Source organism: Cetorhinus maximus, chromosome 5 (genome assembly GCF_964194155.1).
Source record: "Cetorhinus maximus chromosome 5, sCetMax3.hap1.1, whole genome shotgun sequence".
NCBI classification, from domain to species: Eukaryota; Metazoa; Chordata; class Chondrichthyes; order Lamniformes; family Cetorhinidae; genus Cetorhinus; species Cetorhinus maximus.
In genome coordinates, this window is record NC_135883.1 from 124502757 (window position 1) to 124528200 (window position 25444).

Consider the following 25444-nt stretch of genomic DNA (forward strand, 5'->3'; position numbering starts at 1 on the left):
AGTACTGGAGATGATTCAAAAATTTATTAGACCTTCAGAGCCCAAAATTATGCCTATGGCATCATGAGGTGCTTTATCTCAGAACCTCTGATTATTACTTTATCAAGGGAATCACTGGTAAATGCGTAGTATTATATAGTAATTTACAGTATAGAAGCAGGCCATTAAACCCAATGAGACTATGCCGGTGTTTATACTTCACATGAGGCTCCACAACCCTTCTTCATTTAACCCTATCTGCATACGCTTCCATTCCTTTCTCCCTCATATTTATCTAGCTTCCTGTGCTGTTTGCCGTAACCAGCCCCTGTGGTAACTCATTGCATATTCTCATCACACTTGATATAGTGGTTTCTCCTGAATTCTTCATTAAGCCATCAGCGACTATCTTATTTTATGGCCCCTAGTTCTGATCTGCCCTGAGAGTGGAAATGTCGTCTTAACATCTGTCCTATTAAATACTTACGTAACCTCAAAGATCTCAAACAGGTCAGTCTTTTAATGAAAAGAAACTATTTCATCCCCCTCGCTTTTGTCCACGACAGGCGCAGCCACTCAGTCCTGGTATCACTCTAACAAATCTGCCTGCACCTCCTTTAGTGCGTCATAGGCTCTTTATAATCTGGATACAAAACTGTTCACTGTATTCCAAGTGTAGTATAACCAAGGTTCCGTACAAGTTTAGCATAACCCTTCTGCTTTTCAATTCCATTTCTTGTTCAAAATATCAGAAGCAGTACTAATTCGGTCCTTGCTGTGTTGCAACATTCAAAGTGCATAGAAATGTTTTGTTTATATTTCTATGTCTCACTAAACACAAGTACATCTTGAAAGCATCAAAAGATACTTCAAAGGGATTTGTAATGCTTCATTCTGTGATGGCCTTGAAACATTTAAGTGAAAGTCATTGAATGGGCCTGGTTCCTATGACTAGCTTTTTCAGAAACAAATACTTCTTTATGATCCTGCCCACAGACGTGCAGCGTTCAACCTACAGTGAAAGACAAACATTGAAATTGGCCACGAGAAGCCAAAGGATAAACCCCTTTGCCAGCTTATAAATTTCTCATCTTGCCTTCTGCTGCAAGCTACTTTTTAGAACTGAAAATTACTCTTTCTGAAAGCCTGCAGAGAATCCCATGCTCATTGCATACTTTGATAACATGTTTAACGGAGAAGACTAAAAATAAATCACTTCCTGTCATCCAACCTGACTTAGATTTTCACATTTGATAGCGAGCTCCCTATCTCTATCCATCTCAAGTAAGCTATCAAACTGGACAGAATGGATTCCCTTCATTATTTTTAAAAGTTATATATATTTTTTTCCCTATAAGCTTAATGTCCACTATTGAAGTTAGTCCCAACTTGTGGAGTCCATCTTAACAGCAAAGATTAGATCTTCAGAGCCCAAAGTTATGTCTATGGCATCATTAGGTGCCCCATCTCAGAACCTCTGATTATTGCTTTATCAAGGGAATCGCTGGTAAATGTGTAGTATCATATAGTTATTTACAGAATAAAAACAGGCTATTCAACTCAATGAGACTATGCTGTAGTTTATACATCACATAAGGCTCCACAACCCATCTTCATTTAACCCTAATTGGCATACCCTTCCGTTCCTTTCTCCCTCATGTTTATCTAGCTTCCTCTTAAATGCACCTATGCTTAAGATCAAATATTTTGTCACCGCTTTCTGTACATTCTCTAGGAGCCTGATAACTCCTGCTACGTGTTAGCAACAAAACCAGCCACATTACTCTAGATGTGGCTCACGTATAATATTTGTGATTAATGTAGTGTTGTAGAAATATTATCTGAAACCCTATTTGCTTCCTATGGTTTTGCGACCTTCAGTGATTTATCTATGGTAATTTCTAGATCTTTCTCCATAACCATTCAAAGGTACTTCAAGCATGTACGTAATTTACCCACATTGAGGGTTATCTTCAACGCACGAATGTATTTCCCTAGCTTACCTAAAATGAAAACAGATGCAAAGTATCCATTTTGCACTTAATTTTCATCTGGATCCTCAAATCTGACTTGCCCTGCTAACTTCCAAAGGATCTATGTGGTCCTTGTTCAGTTTTCAGCTTTTTAAATTTGGCATTTGATTGATGTTGGCAAGACTGCATTTATTGCCCATCCCTGACTTCTGAGAAGATAGTGGTAGGTCTTATTATTTCACTGAAATCTTTATTGTGTGGTCTTATTGAAAATTGCAGGATATTGATCCACAAAAGGTGAAGGAATGCTAATTATAAAGCCAAGTCAGTATGGTGTGTGACTTGGGTTTGATAAAGTGCCCATGACATCACCGCTCTCCTCTTTCTCAATGATAGATATCAAAGTAACCTCACTGATTTGTAGTACAGAACTTGAATATTGCTGGAAAAAAATATTTTTTTTGTCAAAGCTTTTTGTCTTGCACTCATCAGAATACTTTGCAAGAAAGGCAAATGTAAAAGGAACAACAGTGTATGCTGTATGAGAAGAGAGTGTTGATTGATTGGCAAGTGGACTCTGGTAGAGCTATTGCCATGGAGAATGTACCAGTTGATGATGACTGACAGTTAACTGCCAAGCATTTTGAAATTTAAACCAGGCAGCTTGACTCTGGTCAAGGCATTACCCTGAGGATTGAGCCAGTGAATGGCTGTCACTTATTTAGCTGAAACAGGCACATTGTGCGTACATGTTCTTTCTGTCTGCAACTAACAGGGCAATGTGTATTAATATATGTAGCTTCCAATACATGCAAATGCGCCACACTGCATGCTCGACTGACTATCTTAAATTGGTTGTCAGCGTAATTCTTGGCACACTGAGGATTATTTAGCAAATATTGTACAATCGCGGACACTGTTTTGAGTTTTGCAAGCAGGAGCTGTTTGGCTACGGTCTGTATCTTGCCCGTTGCAAACAGTGGAAGGGACATGCTATTTGACATGCTCCCCCAGTCTTTGGGTCATATGGCCTGCATATCTGACACCACACTGGCACTGAAATTCATTTGCTGCAGATTGACTTTTTGGCTTGAGGGCAGCACCCTGTTAGTGGCGAACACCACTCGTGTTGCTACTGCATAGTAGCAGCGTGAAACAGCTAGCTTCACTTGTTCAAAACTGGCAGCCATCATCAACTGGTGCATTCTCCATGGCAACGCCTCGACCACTCAGAGTCCACTTGCTAACCAATCAGCACTTTTCTCATACAGTATAAATTGTTGTTCCTTTTTCATTTGGTGTTCTTACAAATTGTCCTGATGAGTGCAAGGTGAAAAGCTTCATCTAAAAAAAGGTCTCTCTTTCAGCTTGAGTTGTTGTAGTACAGCCTATAGGTGATATGTACTGCAACCATGGTGTGCAATGATGAATAGAATGGATATTTGAGTGCAGTGGCTGGTTCTGATTTCAGTGGCATTTCTAGGGTAGCTTTAGTTTTATTTTTGACTTTATTTAATAATTAATCTGGCTCATCTGAAGCAAGTCCCTTTCTTGTACCGAGTGAAGAGGTTAATTTCCCTATTAACTTCTCTTTTGCACTTTGTTATGCACATATCTTCTTTTCTACCTTAGGCAGTCCCTCGGAATTGAGGATGACTTGCTTCCAATCCAGTTCAATAGGTTCTGAGATGGTTGGTAAGTCCAATGTGTGATGAGGTTTGTATATTTTCAGTGACACCTCGATTTTGCCTCTACCTGCTCCCCCTTGATGTGTTCAGTATGTTCCTGAATGACCCTTCTCTATTCTGATCAGTGACAAACCAGGGACTCCCATGAGTCAGTGGGGATACTTGACTTCTTCAGGGTTGTTTTGAGGACATCCCTAAAGTGTTTCTGCTGTTCTCCTGGGAGTCTCCTGCCATAATTGAGTTCAGAGTGGAACAGTTGCTTTGGGAATGTGGTGTCAGGCAAATGAACAACATGTCCTGCTTAGTGGAGCTGGTTTTGAGCGATTAGCGCATCGATACTGGGCGTGTTGACTTGGGAGAGGATTGGTTTTCTTGTCCCCAGGTTTGGAGGATCTTGTGAAGACACTGCTTCCAGTGTTTTGAGGTGCCTGTTGTAGGTTGTACAAGTCTTCGAAGCATATAGGAGCGTTGGGATCGCTACTGCCCGGTAAACATGACCTTAGTCTTGGGTTTCAGATCCTGGTCTTCAAATACTTTTTTCTCGGGTGGCTGAAGACTGAGCTGGCACATTGAAAGCGATCATGAAATTTGTCATCTATGTCTGCCTTTGTTGAGTGGAGGTTCCCAAAATGAGGAAAATGGCCCATGTTTTCTAGGATCCCTTCATTGATCTTAATCACGGGGACATGTTGTGCTGTGGAAGCTGGTTAGAAAAAAACAGAAATACACACATTATTCAAGGAACAGACTAGGTTTCCCTGCCAAGCAGTATAAATTTAAATAATTATTTCTTCTTTACCACAGTTAGTTCTGCCTAGGTGCACTCTGCCATCTGTCTTCTCTTTTACGTTTACTCCAGGGTCTTCCTGAAGAACGAGTCTTAACACTTAAGTTGTCTGCAGCAGTAACTTATGCAATCATCTGAAATCTGATGACCCATGATTGTTGTTGCCTAAATACATCCCAGCGTGTGACAGTCCATTTAATTCTGCACTACAATGTCAATTAAGATTATGGGCTAGATCAGTGGTGTCAAACTCATTTATATAGTGGGCCTGATCCAATACCCTGGCACTTGATGTAGGTATTTATACAGCTGTCAGCATACAGTTCTTTAAAAGAAAAGTCTTTCCAGATTTTGGTTTTGAGGATTCAGCTATTTCATGGACAATCATACAATTTGTCTTAACAGCAACATGACATATGTGTTAGTAAGCATCACTGCTTTTTCATTAACTGTGCTTAAAAATTATCTCCATGTTTTTCTTGATGCCATCCAAAACTCTGCTGGCCCTGTCTTAACTTGCAGTGAGTCTCATTCCCCTATTACCTATGCTGGCTGACCTACATTGGCTCCCTGTCAAGCAACATCTTGATTTTAAAATTCTCATTCTTGTTTTCAAATCCCTCGTGGCCTTACTCCTCCCTATCTCTGTCATCTCCTCCAGCCCCACAGCTCTGAGATATCTGCCCTTCTTTAATTCTGGATTCTTGTGTATTCCCAGTTATAATTGCTCGACCATTGGTGGTTGTCCCTTCAGTTGTGTAGACCTCAAACTCTGGAATTCCCTCCCTACAATTCTCCCTCTCTATACCTCGCTTTCCTCCTTTAAGATGCTCCCTAAAGCGTACTTCTTCGACCAAGCTTTTAGTCATCTTACCTAATATCTCTATATGGCTCAGTGTCATACTTTGTCTCATAATTCTCCTGTGAAGCGCCTCAGGGTATTTTATTATGTTAAAGGTGCTAGATAAATATTAGTTGTTTTTGTCTTTGAATGTTGTGTTCTTTCACCACTCTTGCTTACATATTAAGTAATTGGGCTTTCAATTCAAGCCTGCAAATAAATATAAAATTCATGTAAAGGTTCTGATAATTTAAGCAATTGGCATCACAGTTATTCTGGATTTAAAAACTGCACAGCTTGAGGAGTATGAAAGTACCATTTTTGTTGTTCTTGCATGGAACTTAATGATATTGTGATTACCATTTCCTAAATGTTCTACTTTTTGGTCACCAATTTGAACTTTTTTTATTGATAACCAGGTTAATTAATTTCAATTAGAAAGAATGCAGCATAATGACTGAGAAAACAGTCCTGAACACATTAAAAAAAAAATACTCCCCTTTTCTTACCACAACCATTCCCTATTTGGTCTATTCTTGAATAATTACAATCTTCAATTATAACCATTAAACTTTTAATGCTTATTTCCTTGGTCTTGCAGATTAAGGCCCACTGTCTGTCATATACTCCTGTTCAGGTCTACTCCACAGCCTTACTTTCTCTCAGCAAAAGGCCATTCTGTCAGCAGCTTATTCTGTGTGCCTTTTGCTGAGAGCATGATTAAGAATGCCTCGTAGTATATATGAATAAAATCATGGGGCAGGGGGCAGGTAAATTCACTTTGTTCACTTATCCATCCTTGAATGCCCAGGTCCTGCCACGTGTGATTTGGGTAGATGCAGTATATCAAGGAGGTCCAGATTTAAATATGCATATTGGGAACCGATTATATCAGTCAGACTTTGAAGCCACCAAGAACATACATCAGATTTTAACTCCAGGCTGAGAAGCTTGCTGCATGCCAGAAGAGGACTAGGGCTTGGAGACATATGAACATACAAAATAGCAGAAGTAGGCTATTCGGCCCCTCGAGCCTGCTCTGCCATTCAGTGAGATCATGCTGACCTGTTTGTGTTTCAAATTCTACATTCCCATTTACCCCTGATAACCTTTGATTCCCTTGCCTAACAAGAATATATCCACCTCTGCCTTAAAAATATTCAGTGACCTTGCCTCCACTCCACTGAGGCAGAGAGTTCCAAAATCGCACAACCCTCATAGAAAAAATGTCTCCTCATCTCTGCCCTGTATGGACTACCTCTCATTTTAAGAGTGTCGCCTGATTCTGGACTCACCCACGAGGAAACATCCTTTCCGTATCCACTTTGTTAGGACCATTCAGGATCTCTTAATCTTCAATCAAGTCACCCCTGAAATGTATGTGGTTTTGGAAATCCCCTTTGTGGGGCCTGGATGAGCTGGTGTGCTCCCCTGGGCCTTGCAAGGAAAGCTTGGACGATCCCATTCCCTGCTGTGAGGCCTTCCCAGGCTGCACATTTTTTTTAAAAAGAGGCCAACAGCCATCTTAATGGGGCCCAGGAGCTAAAATAGCTCAGGCCACATTGCTTGAAGCATCAGGTTAATTTCTTGGTTTCAATGTAGAAATGAACAGATGAGTATCTTTTCTGAATTCTAATTTTGAATATGTTGCTGTTCCAGTGGGCTGCTAATTGTCACCATTAACTTAACTAGCATTTATTTGCCACTTGAGCAATAGTCCTAAACTCATGTACCCACCCTATTCCCATATCTCTTTAGCCCTCTTGCCTTCAAGCATCTTTTATAAATAAGGCAGGATCTGGCCAAGGTAGACTGGGAACAGACACTTATGGGGAAATCTACAGAGGAGCAGTGGGGGGCGTTCAAAAAGAAAATGGGGAGGGTACAGGCTCAACATATTCCCTCTAGGGTGATAGGAAGGAGTAACAAGCCCAGAGACATTCAGTCTACGATGAGAAGGAAAAGAGAGGCTTTTAGCAGGTACAACGGAAGCAAATCAGCCGAGGCATTAGTGGAGTGCAGAAAGTGCAGGGTGGAGCTTAAGAAAACAACTAGGAGAGCAAAGAGGGGATATGAGAAAGCTCTAGCTGGTAAAAGTAGGGAAAATCCCAAGATATTCTAAAAGTATATCAGTGGGAAGAGGATAACCAGGGAAAGAGTAGGGCCCATTAGGGACCAAGGGGGCAATCTATAGGTGGAGCCAGAGGACATTGGTAGAGTGTTGAACAAATACTTCACATCCGTCTTCACCAAAGAGAATGAGGATGAAGGTATCGAACTCTGGGAGAGAGACTGCGAGGTTCTTGAGCAAATTGATATAGGGAGTGACAAAGTATTGGAGGTGTTGGCAGGCTTAAAAGTGGACAAGTCTCCAGGTCTGGATGATTTGTGTCCCAGACTGCTTAGGGAGGCAAGGGAGATCGCAGGGGCTCTGACCCAAATTTTTAATTCCTCTCTGGCCACGGGGGAGATGCCAGAGGACTGGAGAGCAGCTAATGTGATTCCGTTATTTAAGAAGGGTTGTAGAGAGAAGCCAGGGAACTACAGGCCAGTGAGTCTCACGTCAGTGGTAGGGAAACTATTGGAGAAAATTCTGAAGGAGAGAATCTATCTCCACTTGGAGGGGCAAGGTTTGATCAGGGATAGTCAGCATGGCTTTGTCAGAGGGAGGTCATGCCTGACAAATTTGATTGAATTTTTTGAGGAGGTGACCAGGTGTGTAGATGAGGGTAGTGTAGTTGATGTAGTTTATATGGATTTCAGCAAAGCCTTTGACAAGGTCCCACATGGGAGACTTATAAAGAAGGCAAATGCACATGGGATACAGGGTAATTTGATAAGGTGTGTTCAAAATAGGCTTAGTTGTAGGAGACAGGGTGATGACAGAAGGATGCTTTAGTGACTGGAAGCCAGTGTCCAGTGGCGTATCACAGGGAACTGTGCTCGGTCCCCTATTATTTGTCATTTATATAAACGTCATAGATGACTATGTGGGGTGTAGGATTAGTAAGTTTGTGAATGACACAAAGATTGGCCGGGTGGTTAACAGTGAGGTTGAGTGTCTTGGGCTACAGGAAGATATAGACGGGATGGTCAAATGGCAGATAAGTGGCAGATGGAATTTAACCCTGAAAAGTGTGAGGTGATACACTTTGGAAGGAGTAACTTGACAAGGAAGTATTCAATGAGCAGCATAACACTACGAAGTTCTGAGGAACAAAGGGACCCTGGCGTGTGTGTCCATAGATCTCTGAAGGCGGAGGGGCATGTTAGTGGGGTGGTGAAAAAGGAATTTGGGACACTTGCCTTTATCAAGGCATAGATTACAAAAGTAGGGAGATCATGCTGGAGTTGTATAGAACCTTGGTGAGGCCACAGCTGGAGTACTGTGTGCAGTTCTGGTTGCCACATTATAGGAAGGATGTGATTGCACTGGAGGGGGTGCAGAGGAGATTCACCAGGATGTTGCCTGGGTTGAAACATTTAAGTTATGAAGAGAGGTTGGATAGACTTGGGTTGTTTTCGTTGGAGCAGAGAAAACTAAGGGGCGACCTGAATGAGGTGTACAAGATTAAGAGGGGCATGGACAGGATGGATAGGGAGCAGCTGTTCCCTTTAGTTGAAGGGTCAGTCACGAGTGGACATAAGTTCTAGGTGAGGGGGAGGAGGTTTAGGGGAGATGTGAGGAAAAACCTTTTTACCCAGAGGGTGGTGACGGTCTGGAATGCGCTGCCTGGGAAGGTAGTGGAGGCGGGTTGCCTCACATCCTGTAAAAAGTATCTGGATGAGCACTTGGCACATCATAACATTCAAGGCTATGGGCCAAGTGCTGGTAAATGGGATTAGGTAGGTAGGTAGGTCAGGCGTTTCTCACGTGTCGGTGCAGACTCGATGGGTCGAAGGGCCTCCTCTGCACTGTGAGATTCTGTGATCTTTTGCACCTATTTATAAATGCAGTCATGGTCACTAACATCTGATGATGCCTTCTCCAGATTCTCGATGTCTTGCGTATAATTGAATTTCTCCTGTTCCTGTCCTAAGGTCTTAAAGTCCTATATGAATGAAAGTTCTTTCTTTACATGAACCTTTTGCAGCTTTCTTGTTTTTGGTATTTGGGCAGGTGGGATTGTCCGAGTTCTTTCTTTTCAATGACCTCTTGCTGTCAATAAACATTGACCTTTGGAACAGGACTTCAGTTAGAGATCTGCATGCCCGACAAATGTCCCTGACATAATTTCAGATGCTGTTCAGAAGGATGTTGGCTGATGCAGTGCTCTGATTGCAAATGTAAAGTAATTGTCTGAAAATGATTTTTTTTTTTGTTGCCCTGCACACTTTTCAATCCCTATAGGTGCAAGGTGTAATAAGTATAAAATTATTTTACTGGAATGAATTAAAATATTTATCTACACTATGATTTTTAAGTCAGTATGTTTCTGCTATAATATTTAAAAAATGTATATATCAGAATGCATGGTTGATTATATATCATGTGAGACAGATTCCCTTAAATGGCACACATCCTGCTATAAATTTCAAGACAAATGGAAAATATTACTGCCAGAATTTGGTAAATATAAAGGTTGAAATACTATACTGGGCTCAGGATAAAACTTGGCTGAGTTTCTGAATAGTGCAAAACTAATGACAAGTTTTAATGCAGCAGAGGAAAAACACTAAATCTAATTTAATTTTTCCTCTGGATATAGCTATAATGCGATTCCATGACACCAGATAGTACACAAATATTGACTACAATTGAAGTTTGGAAAACTGTTGTCCTGAGGGTTACTGAAGTGGCTGAAATGTTATATTGTAATCTTGATTAGATCTACTTAGAGGAGCAGTATTCTATCCTGATTCCCTGGTCGTTGCACTCTGTGGTTTGGCTTATTTATACCCTTATATCAAATTGACTTTTTGTGCAGGCTTCAACAGTGCAATTATGTTTTCTCACATGCAACTGCTATTCAGCCAGTTTCTATTTGATTCTGACCAAATGCATGCAATGCAGTGTATTTTAAATAAAGGTAATATCTCCATGGGTTGTAGCCTTGGATGATTAGAATAGACTGACAGCAAAACTTTCATAGTTTGTGACCTGTCAAGAGAATGAAAGACTGTTAGTCATCAAACCATGATATTTTATGCCCTGTGCAAAAAAAGCTGGTTCCAATGTTGTACCATTTTTGGGAAAGTGCTATGTTCTCTTCAGAGTGGCATAATGCTCAATAAATACAGGGCATAGCAGCCTTTTCTGATATAAATGCAAAATACTGCAGGTGCTGGAAATCTGAAATAAAAACAGAAAATGCTAGAAATACTCAGCAGGTCTGGCAGCACCTGTGGAAAGAGAAACGGAGTTCAATTTTTGAGAGGAAGAGTCATGTTCAACTTGAAATTTTAACGGTTTCTCCACAGGTGCTACCAAACCTGCTGAATATTTCCAGTATTTTCTGTTTGTATTTCAACCTTTTCTGATGTCAGTTCATAAGTACTTTTTAGCACATTGCACTGAAATTTTTTTTTCAGTATCTCCAGTATAATAGAAGTAATCCAGGAAAAATTGCATAATGCTTTCTTGTTATGCTCGCTTGCATTTATATTGCAACCTTTTTTGAAAACCCGTTGAAGAAAAAGAATGATCCTAAGTGTGTGAGAAGTAGTAACTTAGGAATTTCTCTTGTAAAGCAGCAAAATTGAACTAATACAGCTCGTGGAAATATTTGCTGTGCACTGAACTATGTTTTTAAAAATTATTTTTACAGGTGACACTTACAATTATGGAGGCTTAAGCAAGAAAGGAGTTGCGGGGGAGCTTCCCTTCCCCTATGGTGGCTGACTTCGGAGGAATGATATTCAAGAGAGTGTGATGGATATATTTTGACCGAAAGTTTACAACAGTTTTTATTTTCCACAAACATTATAATTAAATTTCTATTTTTGTCTATTTAATTGCAACAAAGTGCCATATATTATAGATAGTGTTTTATACCTTGAAGGAACAGTTCCTTGAACTAAACCAGCACTGTTCTCATGTACTGAACTAATGTAACGAAGGCTAGAGGATTGCTAGAGTGCAGTGTTTTTAAACACAAGCACAAATCTAGCACTGATGGTACAGCTGCCAGGCAACTAAGTTCCGTAGCCTTCAACAGAAATTTAAGACTTTTTGAAGACCTAGAAAGTGGGAACAGAATGAATTTGGTGACTGCTGACTGCACTCCAAAGTGCCGCTCTCTGCAGCATGCCCTTGACATGATTTCAGTGATGACTAAGGGAACTGAAGGTCAAAGTAAAGCCTTCCTTTCATCTTATTGCTATAATGCAGCTTCCCTGAAAGATAGTTTTGGCAGAACAGTTCTACACATGGCTGCGTCTTGTGGTAAAAAATCTGTTTTGGATTGGCTTCTTGAAAAGAAAAGGGCTGATCATTCCGTGAAGGATAAGGAATCTGGATGGACAGCTCTGCACAGAAGTATATTCTATGGACACATTGATTGTGCTATGTTTCTTCTCAAGGTACTGTGTTCTATTCTGTTTGTGCAAGTATTGATAGTCCAGTTAATATTGTTGCAAGAGTTATGTAGCTATGGCATTGTATTAGATAGTTTCTGGATCTTCTAGGCAGGTAAGTTTCTTTACCACTACCACTCCTTGTAATATGTTGGTCAATGAAAAAAGAAACCAAAGAAAAGATCAGTCCTCATGTCAATCTGATATTCAGTGGCATAGGGAGGAAAACATTATTTCTAAAAATCGAACTTTACAACAACAGCAACTTTACCTTTAACATAGTAAAACATCCCAAGGAGTTTTACAGGAGCATTATCAAACAAAATTTGAACCAAGCTACATGAGATATTAATGCAGATGACCAAAAGCTTGGTGAGAACAGGTAGATTTTAAGGAGTGTCTTAAAGGAGGAAAGAGAAGTGAAGAGGTTTAGGGAGGGGATTATGCGACTTGGGACTTGGCAGCTGAGGGTATGGCTGCCAATGATGGGATGACTAAAGTATTTAACTAGAAAACATTTCTGCTTATCTAGTAGAGTTGCCAACCCTACAGGCTTGGCCTGGAGTCTCCAGGAATTGAAGATCAATCTCCAGGACACTGCTGTTTGTAACCCTGGAGAAAAATCATCAGAACATTGAAAAAGATTGTTTTTTTTGTCATTTTCTTTGAATATTTCTCTTTAACAGATATAAAAATATTGAAAACTGGGGGAAAAAGGCTGTTTGGCTGGCGGTCAAGCATCATCTAATTGAGTATTTGAGTCTTTTCGCTTTCCAGTTGGCATAGGAAAGCAGTGCGTCACAAGGATGGATGTGTTGGCAACTAATGGCTGGAATGTGGGGGCAGATCATGTGTTGAAACCTCCAGAAATGCATTTACTCACAGTTGCCAACCCTATCGTCTAGTACTGAATTTTGGAAAGCAATGTGACAATTTAGAGACAAGTGGATGGACTGTCACAGGTGGTGGAGAGATAGACCTGGGTATCATCACTGTACAGTTGGAAATGGGTGCTGTGTTTTGTGGATGATATCTTTGAGGGGCAGCATGTGCAGAACCTGCAACGTATATTAAGTTGGAGGCAACTCATATGTCGTCATTGACAGTGATAGACAAACCATTGTCATCTATTTTAAGAAGCACAAAAGAGACTTGATTTTTGTAACAGCAGGATTACCTGAATAGACAGATGCCTTGGGGAGTGAAAGCATAGGGTAGAGGTAAACGAATAATTTTTAATTTGAGGCATGTCAGTATTAATCTCTGCAAGCACCTTTTTGATTTGTACATAGCATTGTTCCAGTTACCAAATTAGGTAATATGGTGAGCAGCAGCAATTAGTCAGGAGGATATGGATGGGTTAGCAGAGTAGGTGATGGATAAATGCAAGAAAATGTGAAGTACATATTTGGAAAAATAATACTGAAGGAATATATATTGAAAATAGTTAGATTATTTGGAGAGTAGGGGGCTGCAGGGTGGTCTGTACACAGATCTTCAACCTGCAGAAAAGGGCATAAAGACAAGGTTTTATATAATAGAGCCTTGAATACTAAATCACAGAAGTGATATATTGATATAAGCCCCACTATTTAGGCTACAATTGGGATACCAAATGCCAACCTGGACTCACAATTTTTATATCCGTAAGAAGGATAGAGTGAAGATTCTTGAGAATTATATCAGGAATGTGGGATTTTAGATATGGAGAAAGCTTAAAATTAGGGCTTTGTATAGGATCTAATGAAAGTTTTTCAAAAGAATGCAAGGCTTTACAAGGATAAATAGCTAACTATTGTTTTCACTGAATCAGTCATGAAGAGACATAAACTTGGAATTGTTATTGGAAGATCAAAGGGAAGGTTAGATTAAATGTTTGCAAATACAGATTTATTGGGAACATGAATTGTTTCACCACAAATGGCTATTGAGGCGTAGACCAAAAGATGTTTCAAAGAAAGATTAAATTGGTATTTACAAATGAAGAATATAAGAAGATATGGGGAAAGAGCAGGGCAATGAGATTCTCACCGCAACTGAAGTTATATCTGACTTATTTCTATGGTCTAGTTGCTATGATTAAAGTTTTAAAGTTGCATGTGGTGCTATTTAAAGTGGATGTAATTTCTAGAATTTCATCAACTTTTTCAAATTTCATTTTCTTTGTACATTGAAACTATCTTGTTTATATCCTGCCTTTTAAACATGTGAAGTTTATAGTTTCTGATTTCTGCTTTTACCATTTTTTTTAACAGCATGGGAGTAGTCTGTATGTACAGGATAAAGAAGGGTTATCTATACTCGACTTGGCCATGAAAGATAGACCATCACATGTGATTTATCGAAAGACTGGTATAATCCTCTCTTCATTCTCTCAATATATCAATATATGTATGTAGTAATTTAAAGTAAAAAAAATCTAAGTAAACATTGAACTATCTGTTTAAATGTTTATTGTAAAATCTTTACAAAATCTCTACGGTGTCATTTATAAATATGTGACTGAGTTCTAAAGGTTCTTTTAAGTATGGGTACCTGGTTGTTTTGAAGTAGGAATCTTCATTGTATACAGTACCAGTTAGCTGCTGCTGCTAATGGAGTTGGAGGAGCAATTAGTGACATTTTAAAAGTGAGCTTATTGCATTATTTATGCCACCAACACTGCAAACACAAGACTAGTGTAAAGATGCAACTTGACAATCTTCTGTACCAGTGATTTGCTAAATGACTAGTTTCATTGATGTCCAATAAAGATTGGGGAGATGGTGATGAGAATAGATAGTTTCTTGGAGGGAGCAAATAGAGGATAGAGTGACCTGCTGTTGGCATTAGCAGATGCTGTAAGCAGGCCATCTGCTTTTCCTCTTGGCTGGTTATGACATGTAGCAACGCAAGAGGTTTGGCAAAACATTGTAAAAGCACCATAAAAGATATTTAATAAAAAACATGTGTGTTAATCTCTCATTCTGTTCATTTAGTGTTCTAATGTTATAGAAACTGATCTGAATTTTGTCCAAGTATTTTTAATTCTTACTATTAACATCTGTTGAAGGTTGCATTGATTAAACGAACTAATTTAGCTATGTGACTGATCAACATTATACTTAGTGGTTTAATGGCTTTTGAATTTTTGACATGTATATTCAGATTTATTTTCTAGATCCCACTGAAGTCTATACCTGGGGTAACAACACTAATTTTACTCTTGGTCATGGAAGCCAACAAAGCAAGCATCATCCTGAGCTTGTAGACTTCTTCTCCAGGTCAGGGATCTACATTAAGGAGGTACAAAAACTTTCTTACGATGCAAACTCATGTTTTAAAATCTCTTGTGCTAAAATGCAGGCCTCACAGCAGATATTTAATCATTTTTTGCCAATTAACTCTTGGAGTGTACAAACTAATCACCTGTATCTGCCTGGCTCAGTGATAGCACTTTTGCCTCTAAGCCAGAGGTTTATGTGTTCATGACCCACCCCAGGACATGAGCAAATAATCTAGGTGAGCGCATCAAACTTTGAAGGGATGCTATGTTTCTAAAAGTGTCATCTTCTGGATAAGATGTTATGTCAGCCCTGTCTGTCACGTTGGATAGATGTTAAGGACGACATTGCACTATTTGAAGAAAAAGGCCTCCTGCTGGTCATGCTAACATTGATCAGATGCCCCGCTTACAGCATCTGCTAATGCCAACTGGTCATTGATCTCATTTTATTGTTTGCAGAATATTCCGTGCAAAATGGCTGCTACGCTTTTTCAAAAGCAGCAGCAGTTATACTTCAAAAGTAATTCATTGGCTGTGGAATGCAATTGTTTCTTTCATACTGATTTACTGTTTACATTCAGCCTGAAGTATGTATCTGGCGCTGTTTAGGAATGTGAGATTTTAAGTATTGAAGAAATTGTACAACCAGAGTTTGAGTATTTCATATAGAATGTCCTGTGAACCACAAGATTAAAATCCCTAAAAACTTCTGTGTTTCATAGAAAAAAATTTTGATGACCTTATATGAAATGATTTATAAGCTACAATAATTTTTATTTTATTATAAATGTTTGTTAGTAGCAGTGTTGGCAAGGAAACTGAAATCAGACAAGTTAAATCCTAATTGATGTGGTATGGAGCTTACTATTTGTGGAATGTGTGTAATTAGAATTAATGCGTGCGTGATGTAAAAGGAAAGAATGTTACCAAGGTTTGGACATTATGGTGTCTGATATCAGTTCAAGACTAGAACATTATGGTAGGTGATGTGTGTTGCTTTATTGATTTGACATTTTTTATTGCAGTATATACCTTGAACAGCAAAATAAGCTGTTGTCAGTAAACTTACTTCAGCATTATAATTTTTTAATTGGTTAATGAGCTGTGAGATATCACTGGCAAGGCCAGCATTTGTTACCATTGCCTAATTGGCCTTGAGAAGGTGGTGGTGAGTTACCTTCTTAAACCGTTGTGGTCCATGTGGTGTAGTTACACGCACAATGCTGTTAGGGAGGGAGTTCTAAGATTTTGACCCAGTGACATTGAAGGAATGGCAACATGTTTCCAAGTGAGCATCATTTGTGACTTGGAGGGAAACACAAGTATTGGTGTTCCCTTGCATCCGATGTCCTTGTTCTTATGGGTGGTAGAGGTCATCAGTTTGGAAATGCTGTTGAACGCAGTGCATCTTATATATGGTTCATCTGTGGTGAAGGGAGTTAATGTTTAAGGTGCTGGATGAGGTGCTAGTCAAACAGGCTGCTTTGGTGTTGAGCTTTTTCTTAATTCTTTGGGATGTAGGCATTGCTGGCAAGGCCAGCATTTGTTGCCATACCTAGTTGTCCTTGAACTAGGCCATTTCAGAAGGCATTTTAGAGTCAACCACATTTTCTGTGGATCTGGTGTCACGTGTAGGCCAGACCAGGTAAGGATGGCAGATTTCCTTCCCCAAAAGGGTATTGGTGAACCATATGGGTTTTTACAACAATCGATGGTCACCATTATTTTATTTTTAATTAACTGAATTTAAATTCTATCAACTGCTGTGGTGGGATTTGACCATTAGCCTGGGCTTCTGGATTACTAGTCTAGTGACATTGTCACTACTCCACCATCTCCACTCTTCTTCTATGTTGTTGGATCAGCAATCATTCAGGCAAGGAGGGAATATACCATCATGCTCCTGATTGGTACCTTCTGGGTTGTAGATGGGCTATGGGGAGTCAGAAAGTGAGATACTCGCAGCAGAATCCCAACCTCTGACCTCGCAGTAGCCATAGTATTTATATGGCTGGTCCAATTAAGTTTCTGTTCAATGATGATCACCAGAATGATGTTGGTGCATTTTTCAGCGATGGTAATGTTGTTGAATGTCAAAGGGGGATGGTCAGGTTCTCTCTTGTTGGAGATGGTCATTGCCAGGTACTTGTGTGGCATGACTGCCACTTGTTATCTTGTCTAAGGAAATGTCCCTCATTTAATCATGATTTAACAATAGGCTATTGTTCAGTGGATGGTTCACAATCTAATGGAAAACTTTGTTCTACAAATTGGACAGGTTGCAATAAAAATAAAAGTTGATGCGCTATTGATCTGGTGCAAAGCATGTCAAACCTATTCTATCGATTATGCTTGTGAAAGTAACGATTAAGCTAAATTTGAAACTCTGTTTCTGACATTGTTTCTGTGATTGGAATCAGAAATCGCTTTCTAATACATCTTTTGGAGGCTGAATGCTTTACAGTTTTAATGAGGCGGATACTACTCATGTGTAAAATTGGAAACAACAAAAAAAAATAATCATTCAAATAATGTACTTTGTTTTTGTCCAGGTTGTGCTTTGCAAATTCCATTCAGTATTCCTTTCCCAAAAAGGTCAAGTGTACACCTGTGGCCATGGCCAAGGAGGGCGTCTTGGACATGGAGACGAACAAACGTACCTTGTAGGTAGAAATTCTATGTTTAAAATTTCTATTTTTTAAATCATTTTATTTTTTCCTTTCTACGAAGAGAGAATAGAGATATTTTGAAAATTCATGATACGTTTTTAATCCATAGTGATCTGGCTTTTCCATTCAGTGGCAAAGCTAAGTCGTTCACTGCTGACTGCCCAAAAAAACCCCCATACTTGCCTTGTCTGTGGGCTGCAGTGAAAGCTTCCTCTTCTTCCTGTAGCAGGACCTAGTGTTGACACAAGCAGTGAGGGCTTCCAGCATGCTGCATTATGAGTGAAGCCGCACCCCTTTTAACATCATAAGCTGAAGACATGTCCCTTGATTTTTAAACAAGTTATGTCACTTTTTAAAACTGTTATAAACTTTTAAGTGCTATTGAGACTTTATGACAGTTTTTTTTAAAGTTTGTTGGCATCTGTCCCTTGGACATAAATGCAAAAGGATTCCTCTCGACCTCTCAATGGAGTTCCCCACTTCCCTTCCCCAGCCAACACCTTAGCTCTGCCACCAGCATCCCCTGTTCTGCTTCGGCTGCCCTTGCTTCTCTGTCCCGTTGGTGTTAAAAACAGCACTTGGCAGAGGGGGAAAAGGTAGCATTTGATAGAGGGGAAAATGAGAAGCTGGATTTGCCAGGGGATTAATGGAAAAAACATTTTTTATTCCCAATTAGCAACCATCTGTTAATTTTGTGGGGACATAAGCATGACTCTTTGATTTAAAACTGTGATTTTTAACCTTAACTTTTAGCACAAAACATCCATACAAGTTGAGAGCAAGCAGGCAAAGTTTTCAAATTAATAGCCCTTGTCGCTTTAAGAATAAGAAGGATGGGACCATCAGCGTGGGCTCTGGGCAGGCGAACTGCAACTTCTGGATTTCAGTGTTCTGACTTCTGAGCATTTGCCGCTATTGAGAAAGGAAAATCAGAGCCAGTGTGTACAGGAGACAACATTGGCACCTTTTAGGATCTTTTGGGATTGTCAGTCTGATTGTATATACATTGGGGGCAGCATGTTATTTGGTGATTGTGATAATTTGATGAATCTCAGGGTTTTGACTGAGCCAGAGCAACATCAAGGGTCCTATCCACTTGCAACCTTTGTGGCATGCTGAGACAATATTGTTTTGTGGTCCTATTCTAACAGTGGGAGGTAGTCCGAGTTATTGTGGGCTGTTAGGAAGTAGTTTCAGACTATTTGATGCATTTTGAGTTCCAGATAGAGTCCATCTGTTACCCAATTTGATTACCATATAATCTTGTGGGAAGAAATGAAATCTTTGGCATCTAGCTATCTTTAGCAGTGATAGCTCTCACTGTTTGACTGTGGGTGATATTTGTGAGAATTCTGTTCCCTGTCCCTTGGTGGCTATTGTAGTAGTGAAGGAAAGATGCTTGTTAACTATTATGGCCACTTCTCAGCTCTTGGGTGTTTTGGAAGCTCTAGCTGTTCAGCCCACCCAGTTCCTCGTGAGCTTTACATGTTGTGAAGGGTGAAGTGGGTCTGCATCGCTGTTTGCCAGCTTTTTGTTGAGTTGTTTAGCATTTTCTTCACTTTTAGCTATCTGAGTATCTTAACATCTTGGCTAAATATTTAAAAAGAATCTTTTGTGAATCCCATTTTCCCTTTGCTCACCTTGGGCAGCAGAGCTTCCAGCTGCCTTGGCACTACCCTGGGACTCCCTCCCTAAACCCTGGCAAGTGTTCATTTCTCCCTACACCTTTTAGCTGTCTGATATGTTCCCTTCTCCACTCACACTTGGTAAAGGACGTTGGAACTTTTTAATTTATAAGTTGTTATATCAGTACAAGTTGTGGTGCAAGTTTGACCTTTTTAAAGTAAGGCCCAAATTATATGATTGAGACACAAAGGGTATTGTGGTGTGGTCTAGCAGCCAGAAAATGTAAAAGTATTCCAGAGGTCCTACTGAACTTCATGGTGGTTCTAGGTTGCTGCCATGGAATAAGATAATGGGAGAAGGTTGGGCATTGGAAGTGGAACAATCATCGGGAGGGAAATAAGTGATTGGTTTCTCTGCTCCTGATGACTACCATAATGAGGGCCTATGTTATTGGCAACCATCGACAGTAAGTAAGTGCTTACCAGAAGGAGGTTGGTCATTGAAGGGGGAGTGGACAGGTTGTGGGGTCAGGGATATTTACGGGTTTAGTTGTTGACTGGAGTGAAAGGCTCCTGGTTCAACCAGTGCTGTAAAGGCACTTACTTCATGGATCTGCCCTTACCATTTCCCTTCTGCTGCCGGGTTTCCAGAGGCACAAGAAAACTGACCTGTATTTGTTCAAAATATAAGCCGTGACAATTGGAGAAGCATAGCCTCCTGAAAATATTTTGAGGATGACCTAACTGCTTAGAATGAGTAGGTTGGTTGGTCACTTACCCCGTGCCCCCAGCAACCACCCCCTCCCCACCCACCACCCCAACCTACCTCTGTTAAAACCAGAAGTAGGCATTTTAGGGTTCGGTTGCTCATTTTTGCCCTGAGCAGGTTAAAATTACCCCCTAAGACTTTGAATAATGTTTGTATATGATTTTGCTGGGAACAATAAAAAGTTAACCATTTTCACAGTTATCTGGTTTAAATGTTCTTAAGCTGATAGCAATATTTTCCAAATTCTTTGGAATGTAGATCCGTTTTATTCGAGTTATTTGTAGGAACAATTGTGTTGTGTGTTTATAGCTTTCTATGAGTTCCTTGTCAATTTCTTTCCATCCTGAGAGCATTGATTTCTCTCTGGGTGGAATATTAAGAGTTTTTAAAAGTTCATTCATGAGATGTAGGCGTTGCTGGCTAGGCCAGCATTTATTGCCCATCCCTATTGCCCATGAGAAGGCTGTGGTGAACTGCCTTCATGAATCACTGCAGTTTATGTGTTGCAGGTGCACCCACAATGCTGTGAGGGAGGGAGTCCAAGGATTTTGACCCAGTGACAGTGAAGGAATTGTTATGTGGTAATGTGTGTGCCTGCACGCCATTGTAATGAAAAGGTGCTCAGCAGAGCAAGGGCTAATGTGACTGGAGAACTAACACTGCCCATGGTATGATGCATAGATACATATGGTACTAGACTGAGAACACATTCTAGAAGCAGCCTACCTGCATGGCAGCCACACCATGCATGACATTAACTGGGGCCTGTACATAGTTAAGGATTAACAATAAATGGTTCATGTTTAAACACAAATCTCAAGATCTCTTTATTGAGACATCGAACAAACCCATAACACAACAGGAATGGTGATATATTTCCAAGTCAGGATGGTGAGCGGCTGGGAAGGGAACACCTGGGTGGTGGTGTTCCCATGTGTCTGCTGCCTTTGTCCTTCTAGATGGTAGCAGTTGTGGGTTTGGAAGGAACTGTCTAAGGAGCCTTGGTGAGTTCCTGCATTGCATCTTGTAGATGGTGCACACTGCTGCCACTGTGCGTTGGTGGTGGAGGGAGTGAATGTTTGTAGATGGGGTGCCAATTAGGCAAGCTACTTTGACTTGGATTGTCCAAGCTTCTTGAGTGTTGTTGGAGCTGTACTTACCCAGGCGAGTGGAGAGTATTCCATCACACTCCTGAATTGTGCTTTGTAGATGATGGGCAGGCTTTGGAGAGTCAGGTGGTGAGCTACTTGCCACAGGATTCCTAGCCTCTGACCTGCTCCTGTAGCCACAGTATTTATATGGCTGGTGCAGTTCAGTTTCTGGTCAGTGGTAACTGCCAGGTTGTTGATAGTGGGGGTTCGGTGATGGTAATGACATTGAATGTCAAGGGGCAATGGTTAGATTATCTCTTGTTGGGGATGATCATTGCCTGGCATTTGTGTTGTGCAAATAGCAGTATCCAGTGCCTTCATCCGTTTCTTGATATCACCTGGAGTGAATCGAATTGGTAAAGAGTGGCATCTGTGATGCTGAGGACCTTCAGAGGAGGCCGAAATGGATCATTCACTTGACACTTCTGGCTAAAGATTGTTACAAATGCTTCAGCTTTATGGAACCATAGAAAGGTTATGCTGTAGAAAGAGGACATTCAGCCCATCATGCCTGAGCAGGCCAAAAAGAGAAATAAGGAACTAGCTGCCTCATTTTATTCCATTTTCCAGCACTTGGTCTGTAGTCTTGCAGGCTATAGCATTTCAGATGCAGATCCAGGTACCTTTTTAAATGAGTTGAGTGTTTCAACTTCAACCAGCAACTTAGGCAGTGAATTCCAGATGCCCACCATCCTCTGGGTGAAAAAGTTTTTCCACATGTCCGCACTAATCCTTCTGCCAATCACCTTAAATCTATGCTCCTTGGTAAATGACCCCTCAGCTAGGGGAAACAAGTCATTCCTGTCTACCCTATCTAAGCCCCTCATAATTTTGTGCACCTCAATTAGGTCACCCCTTAGCTTCCTCTGTTCTAAGGAAAGCAACCCTAGTTTATCCAATCTCTCCTCATACCTGCAATTTTCAAGCCCTGGCAACATTCTTGTAAATCTTCTCAGCACTCTCTCCACAGCAATTATGCTCTTTCTGTAATGTGGCAACCAGAACTCTACACACAATTCCAGCAGTGGCCTAACCAGTGTTTTATACAGTTCCATCATTCCATCCCTGCTTTTGTATTCAATACCTCACCCAATAGAGGAAATCATTCCATATGCTTTCTTGACCACCTTGTCCACCTGCCCTGCCACCTTCAAGGACCTGTGGACATGCATTCCAAGGTGTCTCACTTCCTCAACCCCTCTCAATAGCTTCCCGTTTATTGGGTATTCCTTTGCTTTGTTTGCTCTCCCCAAATATGTTACCTCTCACTTTTCCTGGATTGAATTCCATTTGCCACTTCTCCACCCACTCAAGCAAACCATGAATATCATTCTTGAGTCAACAGCTGTCCTCTTTACTATCAACTACATTTCCAATTTTTGTATCATCTGCATATTTCCCAATCATGCCTTCTACTTTGAAGTCTAAATCATTAATATACACAACAAACAGCAAGGGCCCCAACATTGAGCCCTGTGGAACACAACTGGAAACTGTTCTCCATTCACAAAAACATCCATCAACCATTACCCTTTGTTTCCTGACACTGAGCCAATTTTGGATCCAACCTGCCACCTTCCCCTGTATCCCATGAGATCTTACTTGCCTGACCAGTCTGCCATGTGGGTGGGACCTTGTCAATGCCTTACTGACATCCTTGTAGACAACACCCACTGCACTGCCCTCATCAATCCTCCTTGTTACTTCCTCAAAAAATTCTATTAACTTAGGGGTAAGACACGATCTTCCCCTAACAAAAGCATGCAGACTATCCCTGATAATCCATGCTTTTCTAGGTGACAGTTTATTCTGCGTCTCAGAATTGTTTCCAATAATTTGCCCACCACAGAAGCCAGACTCACTGGCCTATAATTTTCTGGCCTATCCTTTGCACCTTTTTAAATGATGGTACAACATTAACAGACCTCCAATCTTCTGGGACCTTGCCTGTGTCTAGCCAGGATTGGAAAATGACCCTCAGAGCAACCACTATTTCCTGTCTGGCTTTCTTCAAAAGCCTAGTATACAATCCATCTGGCCCTGTTTATTTATCCACCTTCAAGGACGCCAGTCCCTCCAGTACTTCTCTCTCTGTTTATTGTACGTAATGTTTCATACTCCTTCCCTTTAACTAGGATGTCTGCATCATCCCTCTCCTTAGTGAAGACAGAGACAAAGTACTCATTGAGAACCCTACCCATATCTTCTGCATCAGCCCACAAGTTACCATGTACATTTCTGACAGGCCCGACCTTTTCCTTAGTTATTCTCCTTTTTTTTTATTCATTCATAGGATGTGGACTTCGCTGGCTTGGGCCAGCATTTATTGTCCATCCCTAGTTGCCCTTGAGAAGGTGGTGGTGAGCTGCCTTCTTGAACCGCTGCAGCCCGTATCCTCTTGCTCTTAATGTACTGGTAAAACACCTTATGAGTTCCTTTATTTTAACTGCCAATATTTTTCGCACCCTCTCTCTGCTTTCCTAATTTCCATTTTTACTTCAACCTTGTACTTTCAGTACTCCTGCAGGCTTTCTGTGGTATTAAGCCTTTTATGACTGTCATAAGCTTTCTTTTTCTGCTTTATCTTGGCCTGTATGCTTCTGGATAACCAGGGGGCTCTAGATTTGGCAGTACCACCCTTTTTCTTTGTGGGGACATGTCTACATTGTGCCCGTAAAATCTCGCCTTCGAGATTCTCCCACTGATTTGACACAGTTTTTCCTTCGAATAGCTGTGTCCAGTGCACTCTTGCCAGCTCGCCTCTCGGCTTTTTAAAATTTGTCTTCCCCCAATTTAGAATTTTTACTCCTATTTTATCTTTGTTCTTTTCCATAATGATGCTAAATCTAACTCTAGTATGGCCACTATCTCCAAAATGGTCCTCCATTGTTACTTTATCCACTTGTCCAGCTTCACTTCCTTAGACTAAATCTAGAATTGCTCCCCCTCTCGTTGAGCTTGTTACGTGTTGGCTAAAAAAGTTCTCTTGAATGCAGTTCAAGAATTTTGCGCCCTCTGTGACCATCACACAGTTCATATCCCAATTGATATTAGGGTAGTTGAAGTCTCCAGTGATTACTGCCCTATTGTTTTTGCACTCAGAAACCCTGTCTACACATTTGCTCTTCTAACTCCCTTCCACTCTTTTGGGGGTCTATAGCAGATTCCTAGCAATGTGGCTCCCCTTCTTTATTTCTGGGCTCAACCCATATGGCCTCATTTGATGCTTCATTTGGCATATCGCCCCTCCTCACGGCTGTTATTGATTATTTAAGCAATAATGCTACACCCCCACCTTTTTTTATCCTCCTCCCTATCCTGCCTGGAAACTCTATATCCAGGGAAGCTGAGCTGCCATTTTTGTCCCTCGAGTTAAGTTTCAGTTATAGCAATGGTATCATTCTGTCTATCTGGGCCCTCAGCTCATTGGCTTTATTTATTATACTCCTTGCATTTACGTATTTCCATTTGCATTGATGTGCTGGACTCCCCCCATAATTGAGGATGGGGATATTTTTGGAGCCTTCTCCTCGAGTGAGTTATTTGATTGTCCACCACCATTCATGACTGGATGTGGCAGGACTGCAGAGCTTAGATCTGATCTGTTAGTTGTGGAATCACTTAGCTCTGTCTATCACTTGCTCTTTATGCTGCTTGCCTTGCAAGTAGCCCTTTGCTGTAGCTTCACTAGATTGACACCTCATATTTAGGCATGCCTGGTGCTGCTCCTGGCATGCCATCCTACACTCTTCATTGAACCAGGGTTGGTGCCCTGGCTGGTGGTAATGGTAGCTGGGGTGGTACCATGAGATTACAGATTGTGGTTGAGTACAATTCTGCTGCTGCTGATGGCCCACAGCGCCTCATGGATGCCCTGTCTTGAGTTGCTAGATCTGTTTGAAACCTATCCCATTTAGCGTGGTGGGAGTGCCATGCAACACAATGGAAGGTATCCTCAGTGAAGATGGGACTTTGTCTCCACAAGGACTCTGCGGTGGTCACTCTTACTGCTACTGTCATGGACAGATGCATCTGAGGCAGGCAGGTTGGTGAGGATTAAGTCAAGTATGTTTTTCCCTCTTGTTGGTTCTCTCACCATCTGCCGCAGACCAAGTCGAGCAGCTATATCCTTTAGGACCTGGTCAGCTTGATCAGCAGTGATGCTACTGAGGCACTCTTGG

At 40.8% G+C, this 25444-nt stretch overlaps 1 protein-coding gene across 3 annotated transcripts in view; it reads left to right on the plus strand.

Moving 5' to 3' along the window:
* ibtk (inhibitor of Bruton agammaglobulinemia tyrosine kinase) overlaps window positions 1-25444 on the plus strand; it is a 153849-nt gene that overhangs the window by 30630 nt on the left and 97775 nt on the right. For 2 of the 3 annotated variants that reach the window (XM_078542452.1, XM_078542450.1), the window contains exons 2-5: window positions 11037-11790; window positions 14040-14136; window positions 14945-15069; window positions 17602-17712. In XM_078542452.1, coding sequence (XP_078398578.1) covers window positions 11467-11790; window positions 14040-14136; window positions 14945-15069; window positions 17602-17712 — 657 coding nt within the window. In that variant the 5' untranslated portion in view covers window positions 11037-11466. The remainder of the gene's footprint in view (window positions 1-11036; window positions 11791-14039; window positions 14137-14944; window positions 15070-17601; window positions 17713-25444) is intronic. The other variant, XM_078542451.1, reaches the window with a different exon arrangement.